General features: G+C 41.7%; 2 protein-coding genes across 4 annotated transcripts in view; both read right to left on the bottom strand.

Annotated features, from left to right (window-relative positions):
- Nucleotides 1–34: 34 nt before the first annotated feature.
- Nucleotides 35–7,113, bottom strand: LOC113014858 (uncharacterized). Its single transcript, XM_026156640.1, has 13 exons — nucleotides 6,619–7,113; nucleotides 4,775–4,808; nucleotides 4,618–4,695; nucleotides 4,386–4,528; nucleotides 4,174–4,296; nucleotides 4,027–4,084; nucleotides 3,723–3,884; nucleotides 3,534–3,584; nucleotides 3,168–3,304; nucleotides 2,945–3,052; nucleotides 2,744–2,801; nucleotides 1,384–1,449; nucleotides 35–1,306 (listed from the first exon to the last, which is right to left on the bottom strand). Exons 2-13 carry the CDS (start codon nucleotides 4,782–4,784, stop codon nucleotides 165–167), a joined length of 2,136 nt encoding a protein of 711 aa, XP_026012425.1. The 5' UTR covers nucleotides 4,785–4,808; nucleotides 6,619–7,113; the 3' UTR covers nucleotides 35–164.
- Nucleotides 7,114–17,870: 10,757 nt separating this feature from the next.
- LOC113014140 (uncharacterized) overlaps nucleotides 17,871–20,394 on the bottom strand; it is a 57,693-nt gene continuing 55,169 nt past the window's right edge. For all 3 annotated transcript variants that reach the window (XM_026155464.1, XM_026155463.1, XM_026155465.1), the window contains one exon: nucleotides 17,871–19,796. In XM_026155464.1, coding sequence (XP_026011249.1) covers nucleotides 18,478–19,796 — 1,319 coding nt within the window. In that variant the 3' untranslated portion in view covers nucleotides 17,871–18,477. The remainder of the gene's footprint in view (nucleotides 19,797–20,394) is intronic.

Here is a 20,394-nt window from a genome sequence, read left to right on the forward strand (position 1 = left end):
AAAAAACAAAAAAAAAAAAAAAAAAAAAAAACCGACACTGCTTATATTACTGCACCTCCATCAGCAGGCTCACATTCATTACAGAAATCAGCAGAACTATAATAAAAAAAATAAAGTCACATTGCAAGTAAATCCCCCGCTGGACCATCCAAATGTGATTTGATTCAGCTGAAATACAGATCAGTTTGGGACACAGCACACTGAGGTTTAGAAGGTTGGCTGAAGGCATAAGAGTGTGTTAGACTCCAGTCCGTAACACTACTGCAGACCGGAGGGAGAAAGTGCTGGCCAGGGTTTGCCAGAGAGCCAGTGTTGTAGCTGGGGTAAGACATCCACCCACGCTGTCCTTGACTGGCTTCATAAGATTTAGTCGGTATCCCATAATTGTGTGGAGCTGCCTGGGCACAGTCATTGGTGAGCGCTGTGTAGTGTGCAATGCTGCCGCTGTACACACAGGGATCTACTGATTGAGTTAGCATGTTCACACCAGCACTATTTATATAAGGACCCAGATGACCCCATACATCGTAATACCCACTTACACTGCCCGTCTGAAGACTTGCATTATCGCATGGCATGTGCGGATTCTGAAAGTGTTGTTGGTAATAATGTGGACCAGCGTCTATGCGTGCCTCTTCTCTCAAACCCTGCTCTCTTGTTCCATTCTTATCCTCTGCAGCTGGCTTATACCCCTCCTCGGTCCAACACTCCCTATGTCCGTAGGAAGAGTTAGAGGAAGATGGCACAGCAGGAAACACTGCTTCATTATGCATCTCTTCATTTTCCCACTTTTTAGAAGATATCTCGGCTGACTTTTCTTGGTCGTCATGATGCCTGTTCTCCCTTCTTTCCCAGTAAACATAGTCGTTTCTCCCTGTTATGTCTTCAGACTGACTGATGTGCACGCCGTCACTGACATAACCATCTCTGTTTTGAAAATGGGGGATTGTAAAGTTTCCTTCTGGCGTGTACCCACCAGTCTCTGGACCTCCATCACAGGGGCTGTGCTGTAGTGGAGAGGTTTCTGCATGGTTTAGTTCAGATGACAAACCATCACAGTCTAACTCCACAATCTCTGACCCCGGGGAGGACGTGAGATCTAAATTAAAGGGAGGGGATGTAGCTGATGGAGGGAGGCTTTTGCTGCTGAAAGACATCCTCTTCATCAGTAATAAACCTTTGGTAATAGGCAGGCTGACATTAAAAACAGTCTCTCTCTTTGCTTTTACTCTTTTCTTCCTCTTTGACTTCATTAAAGTGCATTTCTCTGACATGCCTTCAGCGGATGTCTGGTTCATGCTCAGCCCTTAGACATAAAGAAAAGGAATAAGTTAAAAGCAGTTTGCTGAGAAAGTGTGAACTCTAGCTTGCAAAGATACAAACCTTTGGCATCTATTTCCTTTTGTTTAATGTCAGCACCTTTCCATCCAGATTGCAGCATCTTTATGCCTGGAAAATATCCAAAACAATACAGTGGCATACAAAAATAAAATAAAATAAAGAAATGCAAGGAACACTGGGTGGGGGGAAAAAAAAAAAAAAAAAAAAAAAAAAAAAAATTCAAGTGGGCATTAATGAATACAAGAAAATCTAGAGAGCCGACATCCCTGACAAGTGGGAAACTGCACTGAACAAAGGACACACTCTGCATGGTGAGTGCCAAAGATGCACTGACAAAACGTGATCCAGGCAAAATTCAGACGGCATAAAAGTTACACTTCTCTGTAAAAATCCAGTTATAGCATAACTGTACACATAAGTATACAGTTGTATAAATATACATACACTCGCTTACATTTTTAAATAAGTGGTGGTAAAGGTTCCACAATGTCTTTTGACATTTTTAAATTGGTTGGGATGTTCAGGAATGACCCAGGAACACATTCACGGTCCACAGGTTTATACTGCAAGAAAGAAACCTGTGCTCCAAAAATTGACACCGTCAAGCTGAACATAAAACCAAAGCGTTTTATGGTCAGAAAGATTGAGCTGTTTGCAGCTATGAAGGTGAGGTTTTCAAACCTGAGAGCATGGCACCAACTTTCAAGTATTGTGGTGGTAGCACATATTTCAACTTCACCTCAAATTAACAGCTAGATGGTTCAAATTGAACACAGATGTGCCAATAATATAATGGTTCAAAAAGTTAATAAAAATTGGTTTTGGGGATGGATAAAGCAGGCTAATATTAAGCTGCTGGAATGGCCTTCCCGAAGTCCCGACCTCAACTAATTTGTAAATTTGTGGACTACACTTAAAGCTGGTTCTGTGCCAGGAAACAAACAGATTTAAATGAACTCAAAGAATCAATCACTTCACCCTGGAAAAAGAACAGTTCAAAGAAATCATTAAAAGCCCAGAAATGCCATGATATTCATGCCCAGGATGACTGGATGTAACCTTCTTCTCTCTTTTTTTTTTTCTCCTTAAAAAAGATTTCTGACCACAACTGTATTTAGAGTATAACACTTTCAACAAATCACTGAGTGGGTACCTGTGTCTGTGCCTGTAGAACAACTCTACGATATGTCTATTTTGTCCTGCTTTTTAACTGAATGTTTCAATAATGACACGTCAGGAAAAAAAAAAGCCTGTTTTTTGCAGTGGTTTGATCTATCACAGACCTGCTGTCAAAAAAAAAAAAAAAAAGGAGGCAGGTAAATGTTATACTTACAAGAGCAGAGATGTAGAAAATGAAGTGAATGGTTTATGGCCAAGCAAAAGAAAAATAACCCATACTTACACCAGTGGTAACTTTTGCCAGTGAGTAGCGCACAAAGGTTTTCTGGAACATGCACTACCTGAGAACATGAGAGGTTTATAAACTAAAGGACAGACGAGTACAGGTGAAACCAAGACTGTTTGGGGGAAAAGACACTGAGAGTCACGTCACATGTGGCAGAATCCCAGCAGGAAATTCTGTGCTGCAAAGAAAAAGGGATACCTTCAACTCTCCTCGCCCCGTTTCTCGCTCCACTTTCTTTGCCAAAGACTGAAGAAGGTGAGGTTTGTCTTTAAGCTCCGCAGTCACCTCCTCAGGATGAGTTTCCATCTATAAAAAATTATATTCACTAACTTTAAACTATACTTACCTCGCTTTTTGCATGCATAATACTAAAGAACCTTTGCTATAATCTATTCTGGTAACTGATCCAGAACAAACAGACCAAGTAGTTGATGAGGTGTGAGGGGCTGGTCAGGTGTTCAGTGATGTCCTTCTTGTTGGATTTGATGCGGCAGCAGTGGCATAAGAAACAGTAAGAGCAGCCATCTTCACTTCTATACTCGACCACACAGTCGAGACCTGTTGAAAACATGAGAAACAAAAAAATAAAGAACATTTCCATTTCATGGGAATTACGATCACCAGCTGTGGTTCGAGACTGGAGTTGGACTGTGAGATGAGAAACTTTACTGGAGAGGCACATGAAAGAGTTTGCAGTCCGCCACAACCGTGCAACTTCAAGGCCTTTTTTTATTATTATTTTTTGTTTTTTTTAACTCTTTTGGTGCCAGTCTTTGTGTGTTCTCACCTATGAGAGTCTTGGTTCCAGTGTAGTCATCAGGAAAGCTGCTGGTGTGCTCTGAAAACACAAAGGGTTCGGGAGAATCCAACTGGGATGTGAACGGGTTGACTAAGTAGACCTCTGACTTAACAGAAGGATCAAAGTTTGCATGCATCAGCTGCGGTGCTGGCTTGTTAGTGTGCGCTGAGATCTTGCCTGAGTTTGTGTCAGCCTTGAAGGATTTCTTGGACCGTGTGGGCTGGTTCTGTGCAAACACTACAGTCCTCTGGGATTCAGTGGGATAGTGCAAAGCTGTAGTCTCTGGATAACTCTCAGTTTCACCCTGTGCATCTCTTAAGGAACCTATGAGAGTTACTGCTGCAGTATCAGAGAGATGAAAAGATACTTATGAAGGGAAAAATAATCACGTGCATGCAGAAAAATTGCCAAAAACATAAAAAGTGAGAGTAATCAAGAGAAGACTGTGAGATGGGGAAAGAACAGTCAAACATTCACTGACCATCATTTTCACTGGATGTTTCCATCCTCTGGTATACACCATCTTCAACCTCTAACAACTTCGTATGAAGGTGCAAAAACATATGAGCATCCACAATAATTTGCAGTTTATGACTACAAGAAAGCACGCACAATAAAAGCAACAGACCTGGATGTCTCCCGGTCCCTCTTTTTCCTCAAGCTTCTTGGCCATCTCCATCAGCGGCCACGCCAGCTTGGACAGGTCGGAGCTCTCCTGCCATTTTGATACCAAGTGAGGGTGCCAGGTTTTCTTTTAAAAACAAACAAACCATAATCTGTTAGTAAAATCCAACGCAGCACATGATCTGCTGTCACCAATCCTTCTCCAGTACTACTTACAATGTAGTTGAATCTGTGGAGACTTCCCAGTATGTGGTTACGCATGTCAGCCTTACTGAGGCGACACACGCACGCCCCACACACGTACAGCGCTTCTGTGCTCCACGCACCAGCCTTCACACATTCTGTAATGCAGCCCAAGCCTAAGTGCACATTAAAAACACATATTACTTCAGCACACACTGAATAAAGAACCGTTTACACACTAAAAGTGGGATTTGCTGCAGCACACCTATTATGGGTTGTAGTCTCTCCTTGTTGCTCAGGTACGCCTTCAGAGAATCCAGCAGCTGGCTTCTTCTTAAAACACCTACAAATGGAGGAATTACAGAAAGAGAATGGGCTATATGCAGCAAGCTTACATACAGTTAGTAGAAGGCATGACTTACCTGGCTGCATGCTGCAACTGTAGAAAAACACCACCTGAAAACCCAAGATGTAGCTTAAGTTTCAAAGCAATGCTGGTTTGTTCACCTCATGCAGAGTTATGGTAGAGACACGGGAGATGTCTCCTGGTAGGGAGGGGGATTCTCATACTGTGTGTGTTGGCTAATCGCTCTTTGGGAATCTCCTTGTTGGTACAAAAATACAATTTTTGTCAATCGCGGTGTGTTATCGTTGGCATTTTTATAGATTCAACTAAGGGAATGGGAACAAATTACAAACCCAATTAAAAAAAACAAACTCTGGATGCTGTAAATAAACGAGTTTTTTTATTAGTAAAATATAAATAAAAATGCAATGTTATAAACCTACATGTTATTCACAACTGAAATTAAAGCATGAAAGTTTAAACAAGTTTTGACTCTTTCACTGAAAAGAAATTCAGCTCGTTTTCAGTTTGACGGTAGCCAAACTCTAGTCCACACTTTTCAGATGCTCACAGGAGAAACAGCTCACGGGCTACACTTTCTGCTCAGATGCTGCTAAATGTGGACCACGCTTCACAGTCCTAATAAATAATGACCCCAAGCACGCTGCAAAAGCAACCTGAGCTTTTCAAAACAAAGAAACAGCTAACATAGCTAAGGCAAGTGTCGGACCGATTGTCCCTCCCTGATTTTTGGATTCTGACCTGGTAAAAGAAACAACTCGAGACAGAACGCTTCAATCCAACAATTCTTTATTCACCATGTACCTGGGAGATGCGCACAGCGCGAAACCTCCTGCAGAGCCGATGGGTGCGCCCTCAGTCTGTTACAGATATAGTATTTCTTACCAGATTTCCTCCTTTCACACCTGCTTTTCCTGTATGCTTAGTACTCTGTGTTGTTGTCCAAATTATTCATGCACAGTTTCAATAAAAACACCTCCTTGCGTGGTTATCCTCCCCAACTTCTGCTTCCCTGCACGTGCCCTCATTTCTTACCTATGCAGGTGGCTTTTAAATGAACTCTTTAGGCACCTTAAGCTTCGCTACCTAGTTCTGCTTTCCACTCTATACTTATCCAGATGTGTTAGACAGCTGTTAGTGATGCTTTTTCTGCACCATTTCCTGTAAATGCTGTTTTCTCTCTCTGACTATTTTTCTCCTACAGCTTCACACAGAAGGCTGTCTTTGCACAAAGGCCTGACCCTAAGATAATACATACTACAATGCAGCTAGATAATATTATTACTCTATATAACCCAGCAAGCTAATACTATCACATATAATATAACATAACTCCACACAAGTCAACTGATCTCAACCAAGTAACTGAAGGTGGCTGCAGTAAAGCACCTGATGATGCCCATGGGTTAAAAACATCAAACACAAGAGTTTCATCCAAGTATTAAAAACAATCCTTATTTGAGTTAGTACGGTTACTTTTGAGCCTCTAAAAATTGAGAGGGTGACTGTGTATAAAACTCGAAATTATTCTAAATTCAGAAGTTTTGTAAAACTCCTTGAAATAAAGCTGAAAGAAAGATGGGAGGAAATGCAGCTGCAATTACACTGTCACCATCGGGTGGCGCTGCATGTCAGTCTGTTAAAGCAGCTTCCTGCCGTCCTGGACACGACGCAAAACAAAGGTCCACATATTGCACAAAATATCAGAGGATTTGTTGCTGTGACTTGTCTCAGAGTTGACTAAAAAAAAGTCCGTTTTAACTAATGAACTAATTAAACTTTAGGAGGAACGTGAGCAGGAACATTAAACAAACGCGGAGCCGCTACTTTCTGGATAACAAAGTTTCTCCGTGGTGTCTAATACCGCAGTATGCTGAAGCAGTTAGGTTGGGTGCTTACCTGTGGAGCTGGAGGGTCTCGCAGCTGCAGTGAGCTTTAACCGTGGATTCAAACGACGCTGGTAGTAGTAAGACAGCGTAGCGTCACATGTTCCGTCCGCTGGTGGTCTATGCCACACCCACCTTTATAATGAACGCCAAGCAATCGCATCTAACCTGCTTCACCCCCATGCTTTGTCTAATCTGTTCATTCTTTAAAGGTAAAAAGTGAAAGACACGCTGATCCTGCTGCAGGCTGTTGATGTCAGAAAATTAGGGCTCTTCTGCTTGTTTCCTCGTTGAAGTATCTTGAAGTTTGTGACTTCACAGCATTGTTTCAAAAACCCTTGTCTTCAGAGAGCTGGCCAAGAGAGGGAGTAGCTGTGCTTCAAGGGCTGTGGAAGACCAGTTGTGCCACAACTCTCCTCATGTCATTATTGTCGATCCACCTATGTGCATCAGCAGTTTGTAACGAATTTTCTTATAACTGCACACCCCTTCAGACTGAATTCAACTCATCTTCCAGTCATAATCTTTTATCACAAGGCCGACATGTCCTGTTTGTCCTGTCTGTTCCCAGCACACAGACAGAAACAGCAGTGAAAGGATGAGATATTTTGCAAGCTGCTTGAGGAAATAAACGACTTTATTATCCCAAACTGAAGATTAATGTACAATTTGTTCAATATGAGTCTTTGAGAAATCTTTATTTGTAACTTATATTAGCTTTCTTGTTTTTTTTCCCCCCTTTGAGCCTACATACATTAATACCCAATTTTCAGTTGGCTATTGTTTTATTTCTATGCTTTCTATTATTTCATCGACCTGAAACTTTTTTTACTTTTTTTTGACTGTTTGAATGTTTGCTATTTGTGTGACACACTACTAAAATTATAAAAACCATACAGTGCTTGGTTGAGACGTAATAGTTCAACAACAAAAGTATAGCTATCCCCCCCCCCCAAAAAAAGAAATGGTTTGGTCCAGCCCACCTCTCCCCTAACTGACTCTAGCGCCCTTTCTGCCAGAGCGATGGTGGCCGAGAAGCAGCAGAGCGGATGTGTGAGTGCGTAGCTTAAAACAGGACATGTTAGCTGCATTTAACCTTCAGTTACTCTTTATATAGGTAGAAGTCAGACCATGTTTCTTTTTAGCTGAAAAACATTACACCCAGGTAACCTGCAGTGTTGAAAACGTTTTTTTCGACGATATGTCTGTGAAGATTCTCAGTCATCCTGTACAGCATACACTAATTGTTAAGTTTGTGTTCAGGAGTTTTGTCATTCGGATGAACTGGTTTTTGTCTGAGTGTGTTGCTGGGTCTGTAATACACTGGGATGTCGTGCTTGGAGAAAACTCTCCTGAGTTTAGTTTGTAGCGAGGAATGCCCAGACCTCTACATTGGAGAGACCTAACAGCCACTTCACAAGCGCATGGCACAACATAGAAGAGCCACCTCCACGGGACAAGACCCAGCAGTCTATCTGCATCTAAAGGGCAAAGGTCACTCTTTCGAGGATGCCAATGTTCACATTTTGGACAGAGAAGACAGATGGTTTGAAAGAGGAGTAAAAGATGCCATTTATGTCCATTGTGAGCGACCATCTTTGAACAGAGGCGGTGGTTTACGACACCAACTGTCTGCCATCTATAATCCAGTTTTGAGATCCCTTCCCAGACGCCTTAATGCCCACTCACACCCTGGGCCATCTGACATCAAGAAATCACATGATAGGGTGGGGCCAGGTTTCACAATGAGCTCACCCGAAACCCTGGCTGATTGTGACCCACTCCCGTTTTCACACCTTGGCTCATGTGATTAGGTAGAGGATCATTAGGGGGTCCATTTTGTCCCTCTTGAGGGACTACTCCCACAGGGTTTAAATCTGGGACTCTCCACCATTTGACCTTAGAACTGAAGAAGCTTCTCCGATGAGAGGTGAAACGTCTTCAAGCAACTTAAAGAAGTCCAGATGCTTTTCTTTCCAAGCTCCTTCGACTTTTACGACGATGTTTGCTACCCTACAGTCCGTTGGTTATTTTGTCATGTGACGATATTAAACCCAAGGTACTAACTAGCTAACTGACTGGATGCCCATTAGCCTTATAACTCCTGTTGTGTGTGTGTTTGTGTACAGAGACAGCCAGGTTCACAATGGATATAAGGGAGTTTTTTTCAAAAAAAAAAAAAAAAAAGGAGCCACATCCAGGTAAAAGTGTAAGATCAAATGATCCGTCAGTCAAGAATAATGTTGGATCAGTGTTTCAATATTTATTGCTTTTATTAGGTGTACATGTGGTTTGGTTATTTGCCTTTTGGTTGAAAGTACACCGAGAGATGACTTTTTTATTAGTGATCTTAATAGTATTGTTTTCATATTAATGTAATTTTTCATCTAATTGAATCCAATCTATTTGTGTATGATTGTCAGTCCAAAGAGGGAGAGACGAAAGAGGGGAACGTGAGGAGAAAGGGCAAGGTCAGGAAGAACCAGGTAAGAAAACAGACAGGGAACAGTGACAGGCACAACAGAAACTGTTAAACTGACAAAGAAAAAAAGACTGAATTTTACTCATACAATCAGGAAGTTGTGTTCTCCATATATTAAAGCTGCTATAAGGAATCTGAAAAACAAACCGGGTTGATACATTTTTTTTTACCCTCTTTAACAACATTCCAACATAACATTATAATTGATTGGGGAGATTAAAATTATTGATATATTTTAATGTGGTTCAGCCAAAACTCTACTAAAACCGCAGCCAATAATAGGTAGGCCAACTTTTGGACCATCTAGTTGTCTTTATGACTGCTGTAGTACATGCACCACATTTGCGCATCAGAAAGTGCCAAACAGTGAGAAAATGTCAAGCTCTCCCAAGTACCACTATGAAAGCATGAAACTCATAAATCTTACAACACAAAATTCCAACCTGTTACTAAAGTGAAACAGGAAATAGGTTAAAATAAAAGAAAAAATCTAAAAGATCCCTTCACCTGAACTCGGCCAACTTCGACTGACTCCTTCGCTACAGCCCTTTTTATTGTCACATACATGAATATGCGATTGCAAATACACGTGACATTCTCAAGCAGGCATATCTGCATCAATGTATCTGTATTCTGTGTGTGGGGATGTGTGTGTTTTCAGCCATACCATACATAGACATACAACCTTTCAATGAACTTAATGTGTGTGTATGAGGTATGGAGAAAAGGTATGCAGAAAAGCAGAAGTAAGCATCTTGCTAAACGATAAAAACAGGAGCTTGCAATAGTTCATGTCTCAAATGAACATTTAAAGGTGTGAAGTCTCACACTTTTATAGAACAGAACAGTCTGGTTTCTAAAGCTATAACGGAAATTATAATGTCGAGGCCGCTTCCTCTCATCTCATGGTACACAAGTGCAGACCTGATCAGACTTAATAATGAAAATGATTTTTATCAGCATACAAATGATTATATATATCTAAGCATAAATGACAATATAAAAAATATCAACTCTCACAGATAGAATGTCTGACCCTTAGTAGTCTGCAAAGACTATGTGTGGTATGCCAGGACACTCTGGAAAAGAGTGAACGTACTCCTCTTTTATGGTACACAGAGTGTCCTGGCATACCACACATATTCTAAGGTCATGAGAGAGGTCGCACCTTCTCTTTCTGATATGTGGTATGGTAAACACATCTATATCTGTTTGAGTATAAGAGCCTTTTGTTTAGGTGAACTGCTGGACTCCCTAGTGCCAGCAGGTCTGGGGAGCCTTCGCAGGGTCACCTTTTGACACACACACACATACATAACACTTCTATTTTTGGAGTGTATTTTTTATGTATCTGTATTATATTATACATACACATTAAAAGTGAATCTCTGTCCAAAAAATGCACTCACTTTACTTCTTACTCACTATGAGCATCATTCATTATTCTCCCCCAGTAATTAAGATTAGGATATGTATTTTTTTATTCCAATCCATTCTTCTTTTGCAATAGTAGTCTTTTAAGATTATTTAAATAACCTTTATCAGATTTGATGGTTTTGTTACAGACTTTTCAAAAAAGTGTTTTGCTTTTCTTTCACAAATGTGGGGATTTGGGGAAGAGAGCGGAACCGGCTGTTCAAACCCCCCCAAGGCTGCCCGCTGGAATCGAAGCAATGGAACGAGGCGCAACCTCTCACAACGAACCTAATATGGTCAACACCTTGGAGACGCTTGCAGCTGCTGTGAAGGCTCAAAACAACACCATTGAGCGTATGGGGGGATACATCAGAGAGAGGCCTGCTCAAAATGAGACCCTTGAGCGACAGTTGGAAGACATCGCGGAACGGATCACTGCAGTTGTGAGGTCTCAGAATCAAAAGAATGATAACACCATGGAACAGAAGTTTGATACCATCATGGGGAGGCTCGCGACTCTCCAACGGGAGATCGGGAGACCAGTGTCGGTGTTAGGGCAGCCTGAAAATTCTCCTGGGCTGCTCGCAACAAAATCAACATGAACATTGCGGATCCCCATCACGGCGCCAGCTGCAGGCCCAAGGCTGGAGCCAAACAATCACTCCCTGATAACAACTGTGTTACGGCTATTCTTCCCATCCCATGCAAGGACACCTGGATTGGCTGGAGGACTGTTTACTTAGCCTGATAGGGCGAAGGACACTGTCTCAGCTGAACTATGGACACGCACACACATACACTTACACTGATAGGCACTCACTCATCCCCCCTCCCTTTCCAACGCCTTTGATGCTTGTTTCCTGCGAGGGAACACGGCGGGTCTGTGTGCCGCGCTGGAATGGTAGCGCTGTGCAGGGCGGCTGCTGTGTTCGCTTCGGATTACTCCTCACCCCCCACCCACCCCTGTGGCTTGTCATGTCTTCACAATGTTGTGCTGTGGACATTTATGTGTTTTTTTGTGCAGAGGAGTTTTTTTGTTTCCCGTTCTCATGCTGTCCTACCATGGAAGCATAGCATGAGTAGGGGTCTCTTTTTTTCCTCTTGTACTTTCCCCATTGTAGTGTACATTTCAATGTTTTTTTTTCTCTGATTCTACCAATCTCCGACCTGTATCCCCATGTAATGTTTGTGCTATATGTGTAAGGTCGGGGGGGGGTCCCATTTCACTGCAGGGCAACCTGCATGTGACGAATAAAGCTTTGATTGATTGAAATTGTGTTAAAATGCACAAAACAGCGATGTGATGTTTTGTGACGAGGACCCAGGCACAGAGAGACTTGATGAATTTAAGAATCTTATGATTTAATTTTAAAAAAAATTGCAGACTTGCACAGAGATGGTAAAATTATGATGACTGATAACAGACACAAAGACAACAGACGACGAGGACATTGAGTAGGAGGGGTTTAAATGCACCTAGGAGACAGTCAGAGAGAACTCGGGACGACTGGAGACATTTAAGGATGCAGGGACTGACAGGGAAGGAGTCTCATCGTGATGAGTAAAGATGATCTTGCATGGCTGGGCAGCTCTCTGGGTTCTCAGCACCCTCAAAGCTCTGATCCTAGAATCGCCTCTGTGCTAACATTTCTTTGAAAACAAAGCCAGAAGGGGCCTTGCACAGACTTTAGTGTTATCTCATGAGAAGAATGACCTTGTGTCTTCCACAAATGCTGCGGAGACAAAGCAAAAAGGTTTCAACAAACATGAGGGAGGCTGTTTAGGCCAGCTGGTACCAGTCTAAGGACAGCCTGAGGAATGGTAAGAAATGCGATACAAATGTAATCCTATTCTGATTTGTGATATAAGGGATACTGTACAAGTTTCTGTCCATGCTTGTAAACAATAAAGATACTATGACTCTATATGTACTATGATAGTATGTAACTAAAGAAATGCATTTCTAACCTTGCCTGTGGAAAACTGTTCATTTCCCCAACAGCACACACATACAGTTTTGCTCTCGTTTTTATGGCGAGTGAACTACTCAGCCTAATTTCTATAAAATGAAAATCCTGATCTCGTCCCTTGTTGGAGTTCAGCTATGAAAAAAAACTGCTTTCCAGGCACCTTTTTACCACTATCAGTGGTAAAAAGGTGACCTGTAAGACTCCACTATCTCACTCCCGAGTCAAAGCATCGTCCATCAGAGGAGCACAGGCACCGTCCACCTTCCACTGAATTCAAAATGTGGCCATGAAAACTCTGTTGATTAAAACACAGCACACCGAGAATATTTCTCTGGCAGATACTCACGTTTACTATATTGATGAGTCGTACCTATTAATATATTGAGATACTAAGTCGCTCCGATGGGTGTCCGCGTTGAATAAGACTTACAGTAGGGAGTGATTTGAGTTCTCAAATGGAGTATAAAGGTGGTAAAAAACATATCAGTCTGTGTTTTGTATATATCATTTTAAAGACTCCAGAATTTATTTATTTTTAGTGTAAATGATGTAAAATCAAAAACATAAATGGCTGACCCTGGGACTGAGCTCCTCTCTTTGTAACTGGGTTCTGGACTTCCTGACCAACAGACCGCAGTCTGTGAGGATCCACAACGTCTCCTCATCTTCCATAGTCCTCAACACTGGCTAGCCTCAGGGCTGTGTGCCAAGCCCCCTCCTGTTCACGCTGCTTACATATGACTGCTCACCCAACCACCCAGGCTGTCATATTGTAAAGTTTGCAGACAATGATGAGACTGGCTACAGGAAGTAGGTGGAACACTTAAAGGATTGGTGCAGGAAAAACAACACTTCCAGCCTGATAAGGAAGTCTCACCAGAGGCTCTACTTCCTGAGGAAGTGGAAGCGTGTGGGAATGGAGAGCTCAGTCCTCATCTCATTTCACAGATGTGCGGTGGAGAGTGTTCTGTGCTCTGGCATCAATATGTGGCACGGAAACGGCACTGTGGCAGAGAGGAAAGCTCTACAGAGGGTGATGAAGGCTGCACAGAGAGTTGTCGGAGGCAGCCTCCCAACCGTCACAGACATATACACCTCCAGAGGCAGGAAGATGGCCACCTGTATCATGAGGACCCCACTCACCCAGCACACACACTCTTTGTCCGCTCCACTCTGGCAGGAGGCTGAGGAGCATCAAGTGCAAAACCACCAGACTGAGAAACAGCTTCATTCCAGAAGCTGTGAGACTTTCTCAATACATAAATGGACAAGAACTGCTATTGTAGCACCTTAATCACTACTGACACTGTCATTTTATCAGTGCTGGTCACCATGCCCTTTGCTGCTAAAGTATTTATTTACACCTACAGGGAGTGCAGAATTATTAGGCAAGTTATATTTTTGAGGAATAATTTTATTATTGAACAACAACCATGTTCTCAATGAACCCAAAAAACTCATTAATATCAAAGCTGAATGTTTTTGGAAGTAGTTTTTAGTTTGTTTTTAGTTTTAGCTATTTTAGGGGGATATCTGTGTGTGCAGGTGACTATTACTGTGCATAATTATTAGGCAACTTAACAAAAAACAAATATATACCCATTTCAATTATTTATTTTTACCAGTGAAACCAATATAACATCTCCACATTCACAAATATACATTTCTGACATTCAAAAACAAAACAAATCAGCGACCAATATAGCCACCTTTCTTTGCAAGGACACTCAAAAGCCTGCCATCCATGGATTCTGTCAGTGTTTTGATCTGTTCACCATCAACATTGTGTGCAGCAGCAACCACAGCCTCCCAGACACTGTTCAGAGAGGTGTACTGTTTTCCCTCCTTGTAAATCTCACATTTGATGATGGACCACAGGTTCTCAATGGGGTTCAGATCAGGTGAACAAGGTGGCCATGTCATTAGTTTTTCTTCTTTTATACCCTTTCTTGCCAGCCACGCTGTGGAGTACTTGGACGCGTGTGATGGAGCATTGTCCTGCATGAAAATCATGTTTTTCTTGAAGGATGCAGACTTCTTCCTGTACCACTGCTTGAAGAAGGTGTCTTCCAGAAACTGGCAGTAGGACTGGGAGTTGAGCTTGACTCCATCCTCAACCCGAAAAGGCCCCACAAGCTCATCTTTGATGATACCAGCCCAAACCAGTACTCCACCTCCACCTTGCTGGCGTCTGAGTCGGACTGGAGCTCTCTGCCCTTTACCAATCCAGCCACGGGCCCATCCATCTGGCCCATCAAGACTCACTCTCATTTCATCAGTCCATAAAACCTTAGAAAAATCAGTCTTGAGATATTTCTTGGCCCAGTCTTGACGTTTCAGCTTGTGTGTCTTGTTCAGTGGTGGTCGTCTTTCAGCCTTTCTTACCTTGGCCATGTCTCTGAGTATTGCACACCTTGTGCTTTTGGGCACTCCAGTGATGTTGCAGCTCTGAAATATGGCCAAACTGGTGGCAAGTGGCATCTTGGCAGCTGCACGCTTGACTTTTCTCAGTTCATGGGCAGTTATTTTGCGCCTTGGTTTTTCCACGCGCTTCTTGCGACCCTGTTGACTATTTTGAATGAAACGCTTGATTGTTTGATGATCACGCTTCAGAAGCTTTGCAATTTTGAGACTGCTGCATCCCTCTGCAAGATATCTCACTATTTTTGACTTTTCTGAGCCTGTCAAGTCCTTTTTTTTTTTTTACCCATTTTGCCAAAGGAAAGGACGTTGCCTAATAATTATGCACACCTGATATAGGGTGTTGATGTCAGTAGACCACACCCCTTCTCATTACAGAGATGCACATCACCTAATATGCTTAATTGGTAGTAGGCTTTCGAGCCTATACAGCTTGGAGTAAGACAACATGCATGAAGAGGATGATGTGGACAAAATACTCATTTGCCTAATAATTCTGCACTCCCTGTATATTTATACCTACACTCGATACCCATACTCCATACTGGTACTCAGGTTGCTGCACTCTACTTATAGTATTATTTCTTGTATTGTTTTATGACTTGTCATTCCTGTTTGTTAAAAAGCAAAAACAAAAAAACAAAACAAAAATAAAATTAAAAACCCCAACTATTCATTTATTACTTAAAATAAATAAATTCTGTTTCTTCATTATTTTGTTTCTTTTCACTCTGGGACCATGTGTACATAATTTCATTCCACCTCATGTTAACATGTGATGCGAAGGACAATAAAGCTCCTTGAAACACATGGATTAACTGATGATTCCTGAATGAATAATGATTATGGTTTTGACACATAATGTTTTAAACTGAAGTCCAAAGGTCACAGAGGTTATATTTATGCAACACACAGCATCATGCACAGTGAGACATAAGGGGAAAAATCAGCTTTGATATCATAACAGACAGGTAGCAGGGTTTTTTTGTCAAGTTGCTACAACTGTGCATGATTTATGAGGAAGTAGTTGCTGTGAAGTTCTCCAAGGTCTGGCCTTGCTTGGCCTGAAAGTTCCAACAAATACCTCACATGTGTGGGAGGCCGGTCACAAGCTGATGAAAACCCTCCCAATTTGCCTCAGACATGCTCTCCTTTCCTCTTTCCCACGCTTATATTCCTACCACACTGAGAAATATCTCATTTTCAATATAAACAAAAGCACAGGGGGACAAGTGGATAAACCTGAATGTATTAAGCACAGTTGTCAAGGTCATGTTCATCTTCTTAAAGATTGCACAAGAAAGAAATTCAACCTTCAGGTTAATTCCCCATTCTGGGTCATCATCTACAGCGTTAGCTTTACTGTTACTGTAGCAGAGAGAAAATGCTGTTTCAGAATGGTCTCAAAGTGCTTTGATGCGCTCTACTCTGCAGACACAGCTAAACACATTTATGCTTTTCTGCCCTCCAACGATGCTGCTAAAAAATTTAAATATAAATATAAAGGGAACATTTACATTGCACATCAGAACCAAAATCATAACCCATATGAAGTTTTTTAAATATTTATTTTTTTAAACAGTGTATGTTCCCCTAACGTTTCCAACCTGTCATTTGGTGTAAAGTTTTAATATCTGGCGTTTGCACATTTTCCAGGAAAACACGGCGTCTTTTCACAAGTCCCTACACAGTTTAAACGATCTATGTCAACGTCTGTGGGTACACATAACATCACCAGTCAAAAACCTGCCTGCTCTACCTCAGATACAGAATGCGTACTTCCTGACATACTCATTAGGCGCAAACGCTGTTAATATAGAGACAGAACAAAATAACACTGCGGTGTTCTTTCATAATCAGCAGGGCAATAGAGCAAAGGGAGCAACAGCTTTGTTACAAGATCGGTACACTGTGGTTACAATGGCATCAGTTTCCTGTTCTGAGGCGACAGGCATACATCCAGTGAGAGCTTCTGCAGCGCATCGGTTTCAAATCTTCAGTGTGCCTTCAGAGATGCTCTTCTGCATACCTTATGCAAGTTACTGTTTGCATCCACTTCTGACCTTTATGTCCCAACAAGGAGTTTTCTCCCAGAGATCTGCCACCTTTCCCCCCCCCCCCCCCTATTTTTGGACCCTTGACCTATAGATGGCTGTGAAGAAACCAACAATAGTTGTGTCCTTCCATTAATCTGGGTCCTCATCTGTTACCTGGCAACTTGTTAATTCATTATTTCAGTGTAAATAAAATGTTGCTCTTCTATATGAGATTAATATATAGATATATTTTTTATGCCTGCAGTTGTAACCATTCATAAGTTCTGTTCAATTTTATTTATATCCACCAAATCACAAGAGTTACCTCAAGGCTTATATTGTAAAGACCCTACAATAACACTGGGAAAATATCTCAAATGGCCCCCTATGAGCAATTGCTATGGCAAAAGCAGGAAGGACAACCTCCCTCTCAACAGGAGGAAACCTTTGGCAGACCCAGGTTCAGGAAGGGAGACTGGACAAAGACACACCGTGAAGAAGATAGGTTAATAACAACTAATGAGTAAATGCAGTGTTTTTAAAAAGTGAGTGAAGAAGAAACCTTGCAATCTGGGAGACATGCAGATAAGCAGGCTAGACCTAGTGCAGCATGACTGGGAGGATTCACAGTCATCTGATCCAGGACTCACTATAAAGTCCATAAAAAAAAAAAAAAAAAAGGCAAGTTTCAAGCTTAATATTAAAATAGAGAATTGTCTCTCTCCCTTCCCCTTAAAGTTTGTGCCCAATCATACACAGATCTCCCTTTAGTGTAAAGGCAAGCACACAGCAAAACACTTCATCTCAGACCCCATAAAAATACTTTTGTTTAAGAGGAAGTTTACCTCCCTTTTATTCATCAGACAAACAAAATCTATTATTAACTGGTCAAAAATCAAACATCAAGTTTCTTTTTGTTTTTTTAAATCAAAAATCAGCCAACAAAACAAAAACCCACAAATATATATAAAACTGCTATTATCAGATTAAAAACAAGCTACAAATAAATGAGATTTCGTCACACTCTTCATACTGAATATAAACAGTTTTAAACATAACTTTTTGCTACTTGCACAGAAAATCTGTGCGCTTTACTCAAAATGAACCACAGGGCAAAAAAACAACACACAAAACAAAGAGTTTTAACAGGCTAAATCTAGCTTCTTAAATGTGATCAGAACATATGCTGTACAGGAGGGCAAGTGAAAACACAGAAATACTGAGAAAAAGGCAGTGAATGTGTCAATTTGCACCTCAGGCTTTCCAAATGCTAACGATAGCTAGTGCCCAACCATAAGATAATGAATTCTTTTCTTTTTTTTCTTTTTTTTTTAAAGGGGGAAAAAAGAAAGGATTAAACATGCATGTTAAACTATCCATTTAAACATTACTTTGAAAGAATAAAACTCACTAAATATGGCATGTTTTTTTTTGTTTTTGTTTTTTTTTTAATTCCCCCCCCCTCCCAAAAAACAGTTTGAGAAAAATCAAATGCCAAAACGCACAACAGCAAATGTTTTTTTGTAGAAAAACCAAAAAGCAGTCACTTATCTCCTCACTGATGGGTAGTAGTGCAACATATCCAAGCTCACCCATCCTGGAGTCACCGCAGATTGCCCAAATAACTGCAAACTTGAATGGCTGATGGCGAGCTGTGGATAAAAATTTCCCGGGTAGATTGCCGCTGCAGAGTATCCTTCACTTGGGTTTAAAGCTCCAGTATAAACTTGAGGGTTTTCTCCTGTTGTGTAACCTAATACGGCCTGAGGCGGTGCGTACCCTGGATGTGAACTTGCGACATAAGGCATTTGGCTGTGTGACTCGTATCCGGTTGAAGGCACCAAAAAGTCAGTGGGGTTGTCTCCAGAAATTGTAGGGAAACTGCCCTGATGGCTGCTGTTCACCTCGGTGTGGGGCTGTTCTGTATAATGTCCCATAAACCTTTGCGTCAGCCTCTCGGTTACAATGGTACTGATGGGCAACTGGTCAACTCCAGAGCTGTCAGCCTCTGAGTCAGCATGTGGCTGTGGGATCTGTCCTGGGTTATGGCTGGTGTCTGTATAGCAAACAGGGCTGAAATGTTCAAAGACTCTTTGATCAGCAATAGTTGGTGGATGCTGTGGGTCTTTGGGCTCAACAGTGGCGGTAGTAGCCCTTGCACCAGATGCAGCTTCAACCTTAAAAGGATTTCCAGTCATCAAATGGTCCAGGGAAGATGAAGTGTCTTCTGAGCTTCCACTCAGACTGAAGCGTTGGTTCTCACTGCCTGCATTAGCAGGGTTTCCTGTCAGAGGCATGCTTTTAAATGAGCCAGAGGAAGTTGGAGTTTTTGTCACTGTATGCAAATTCAACCTATTTTCCACACTTTCAGATGAACCGGCAGCACAGGAGTCCAAAGTATCAACAGTAACAGGAGCTTTCATTCTACATTCTCTCACCACAGCAATCAGGTGTCTAACCAATCTCCAGTCTACATCATTTATGCATGGCAAAGTATCAGCTGGCCTTTCCCTGGATGGGAGACACTGATCTCTGGGAGGCACTGACAGCGTTTGGCTGATAGTAGGATTAGCAGCCGAAGAGCATGCTGGTTCTGAGTGCGCCTCTTCCTGTTTCACATGCAAGCAGAGGGCAGGCTGCTGATAGTCAGAGACTGGTGGCGTGAGCTTTGGTTGCACAGGAGGCTTATAGCAGGTCTCTTCAGGGCTGAGACATGAGCCAGGATGGGGCAACAGTGAGGCAACAGGATCATCCTTCGAGCTGGAGCCGCTCACATTGAGAGGACTCTGGAGTCCTCTTTCTTTGAACCCATCCAAGTCACCAACCGTTTGAGTTGCCTCTAACTGAGGCTCCTGTGTGAGTTGAGCTGAAAAAAAGAAAAAAAAAAAAAAGGACAGAATAGCACAACACAATTAGAGCCTGCAGAAATTAAAAAAAAAAAAAAAAAAAAAAAAAAAAAAAATTTCTTTCCACACTCTTTGAATAGTCTCCATCTCCAAACCCATGGAGAAGTTTCTTAATTTCAAAAACGTATATTACACATTAGTATAATGTAGATGCCACGCTGAATTTGGCTGATTTCATCATACACTCGCAAACACACGGTTAAACTGTCACTGTTCATGCAGTTCACAGCACAGGTGAGGTTGGTAAACCAATCAGATTACAGCACTAATATACTAATACTAAATATATACATATACGGTATGTCTGCCAGTGGCGTAGAACGCAAAATGGAAACATGCAGAGCCAGGTTAGCAAGCTTCACCTCACTTTTATTTTGAGCCTCCTCTCCCCTCCTGTCCAAAGCAATCTAACAGTGTGAAGCTTAATGCAAGAGAAAGCCAAATGCAGAGTTAGCTCACCTGACTCAAACCATTACACTTCAAATTACTGCAATAGGTGAAGCACAAAAACAACATTGCAGGCTTTGTTGTCAATAGTTGCTTGTATTGCTCTAACTC

The sequence above is a fragment of the Astatotilapia calliptera genome, chromosome 22, assembly GCF_900246225.1.
Source record: "Astatotilapia calliptera chromosome 22, fAstCal1.2, whole genome shotgun sequence".
Taxonomy (NCBI): domain Eukaryota; kingdom Metazoa; phylum Chordata; class Actinopteri; order Cichliformes; family Cichlidae; genus Astatotilapia; species Astatotilapia calliptera.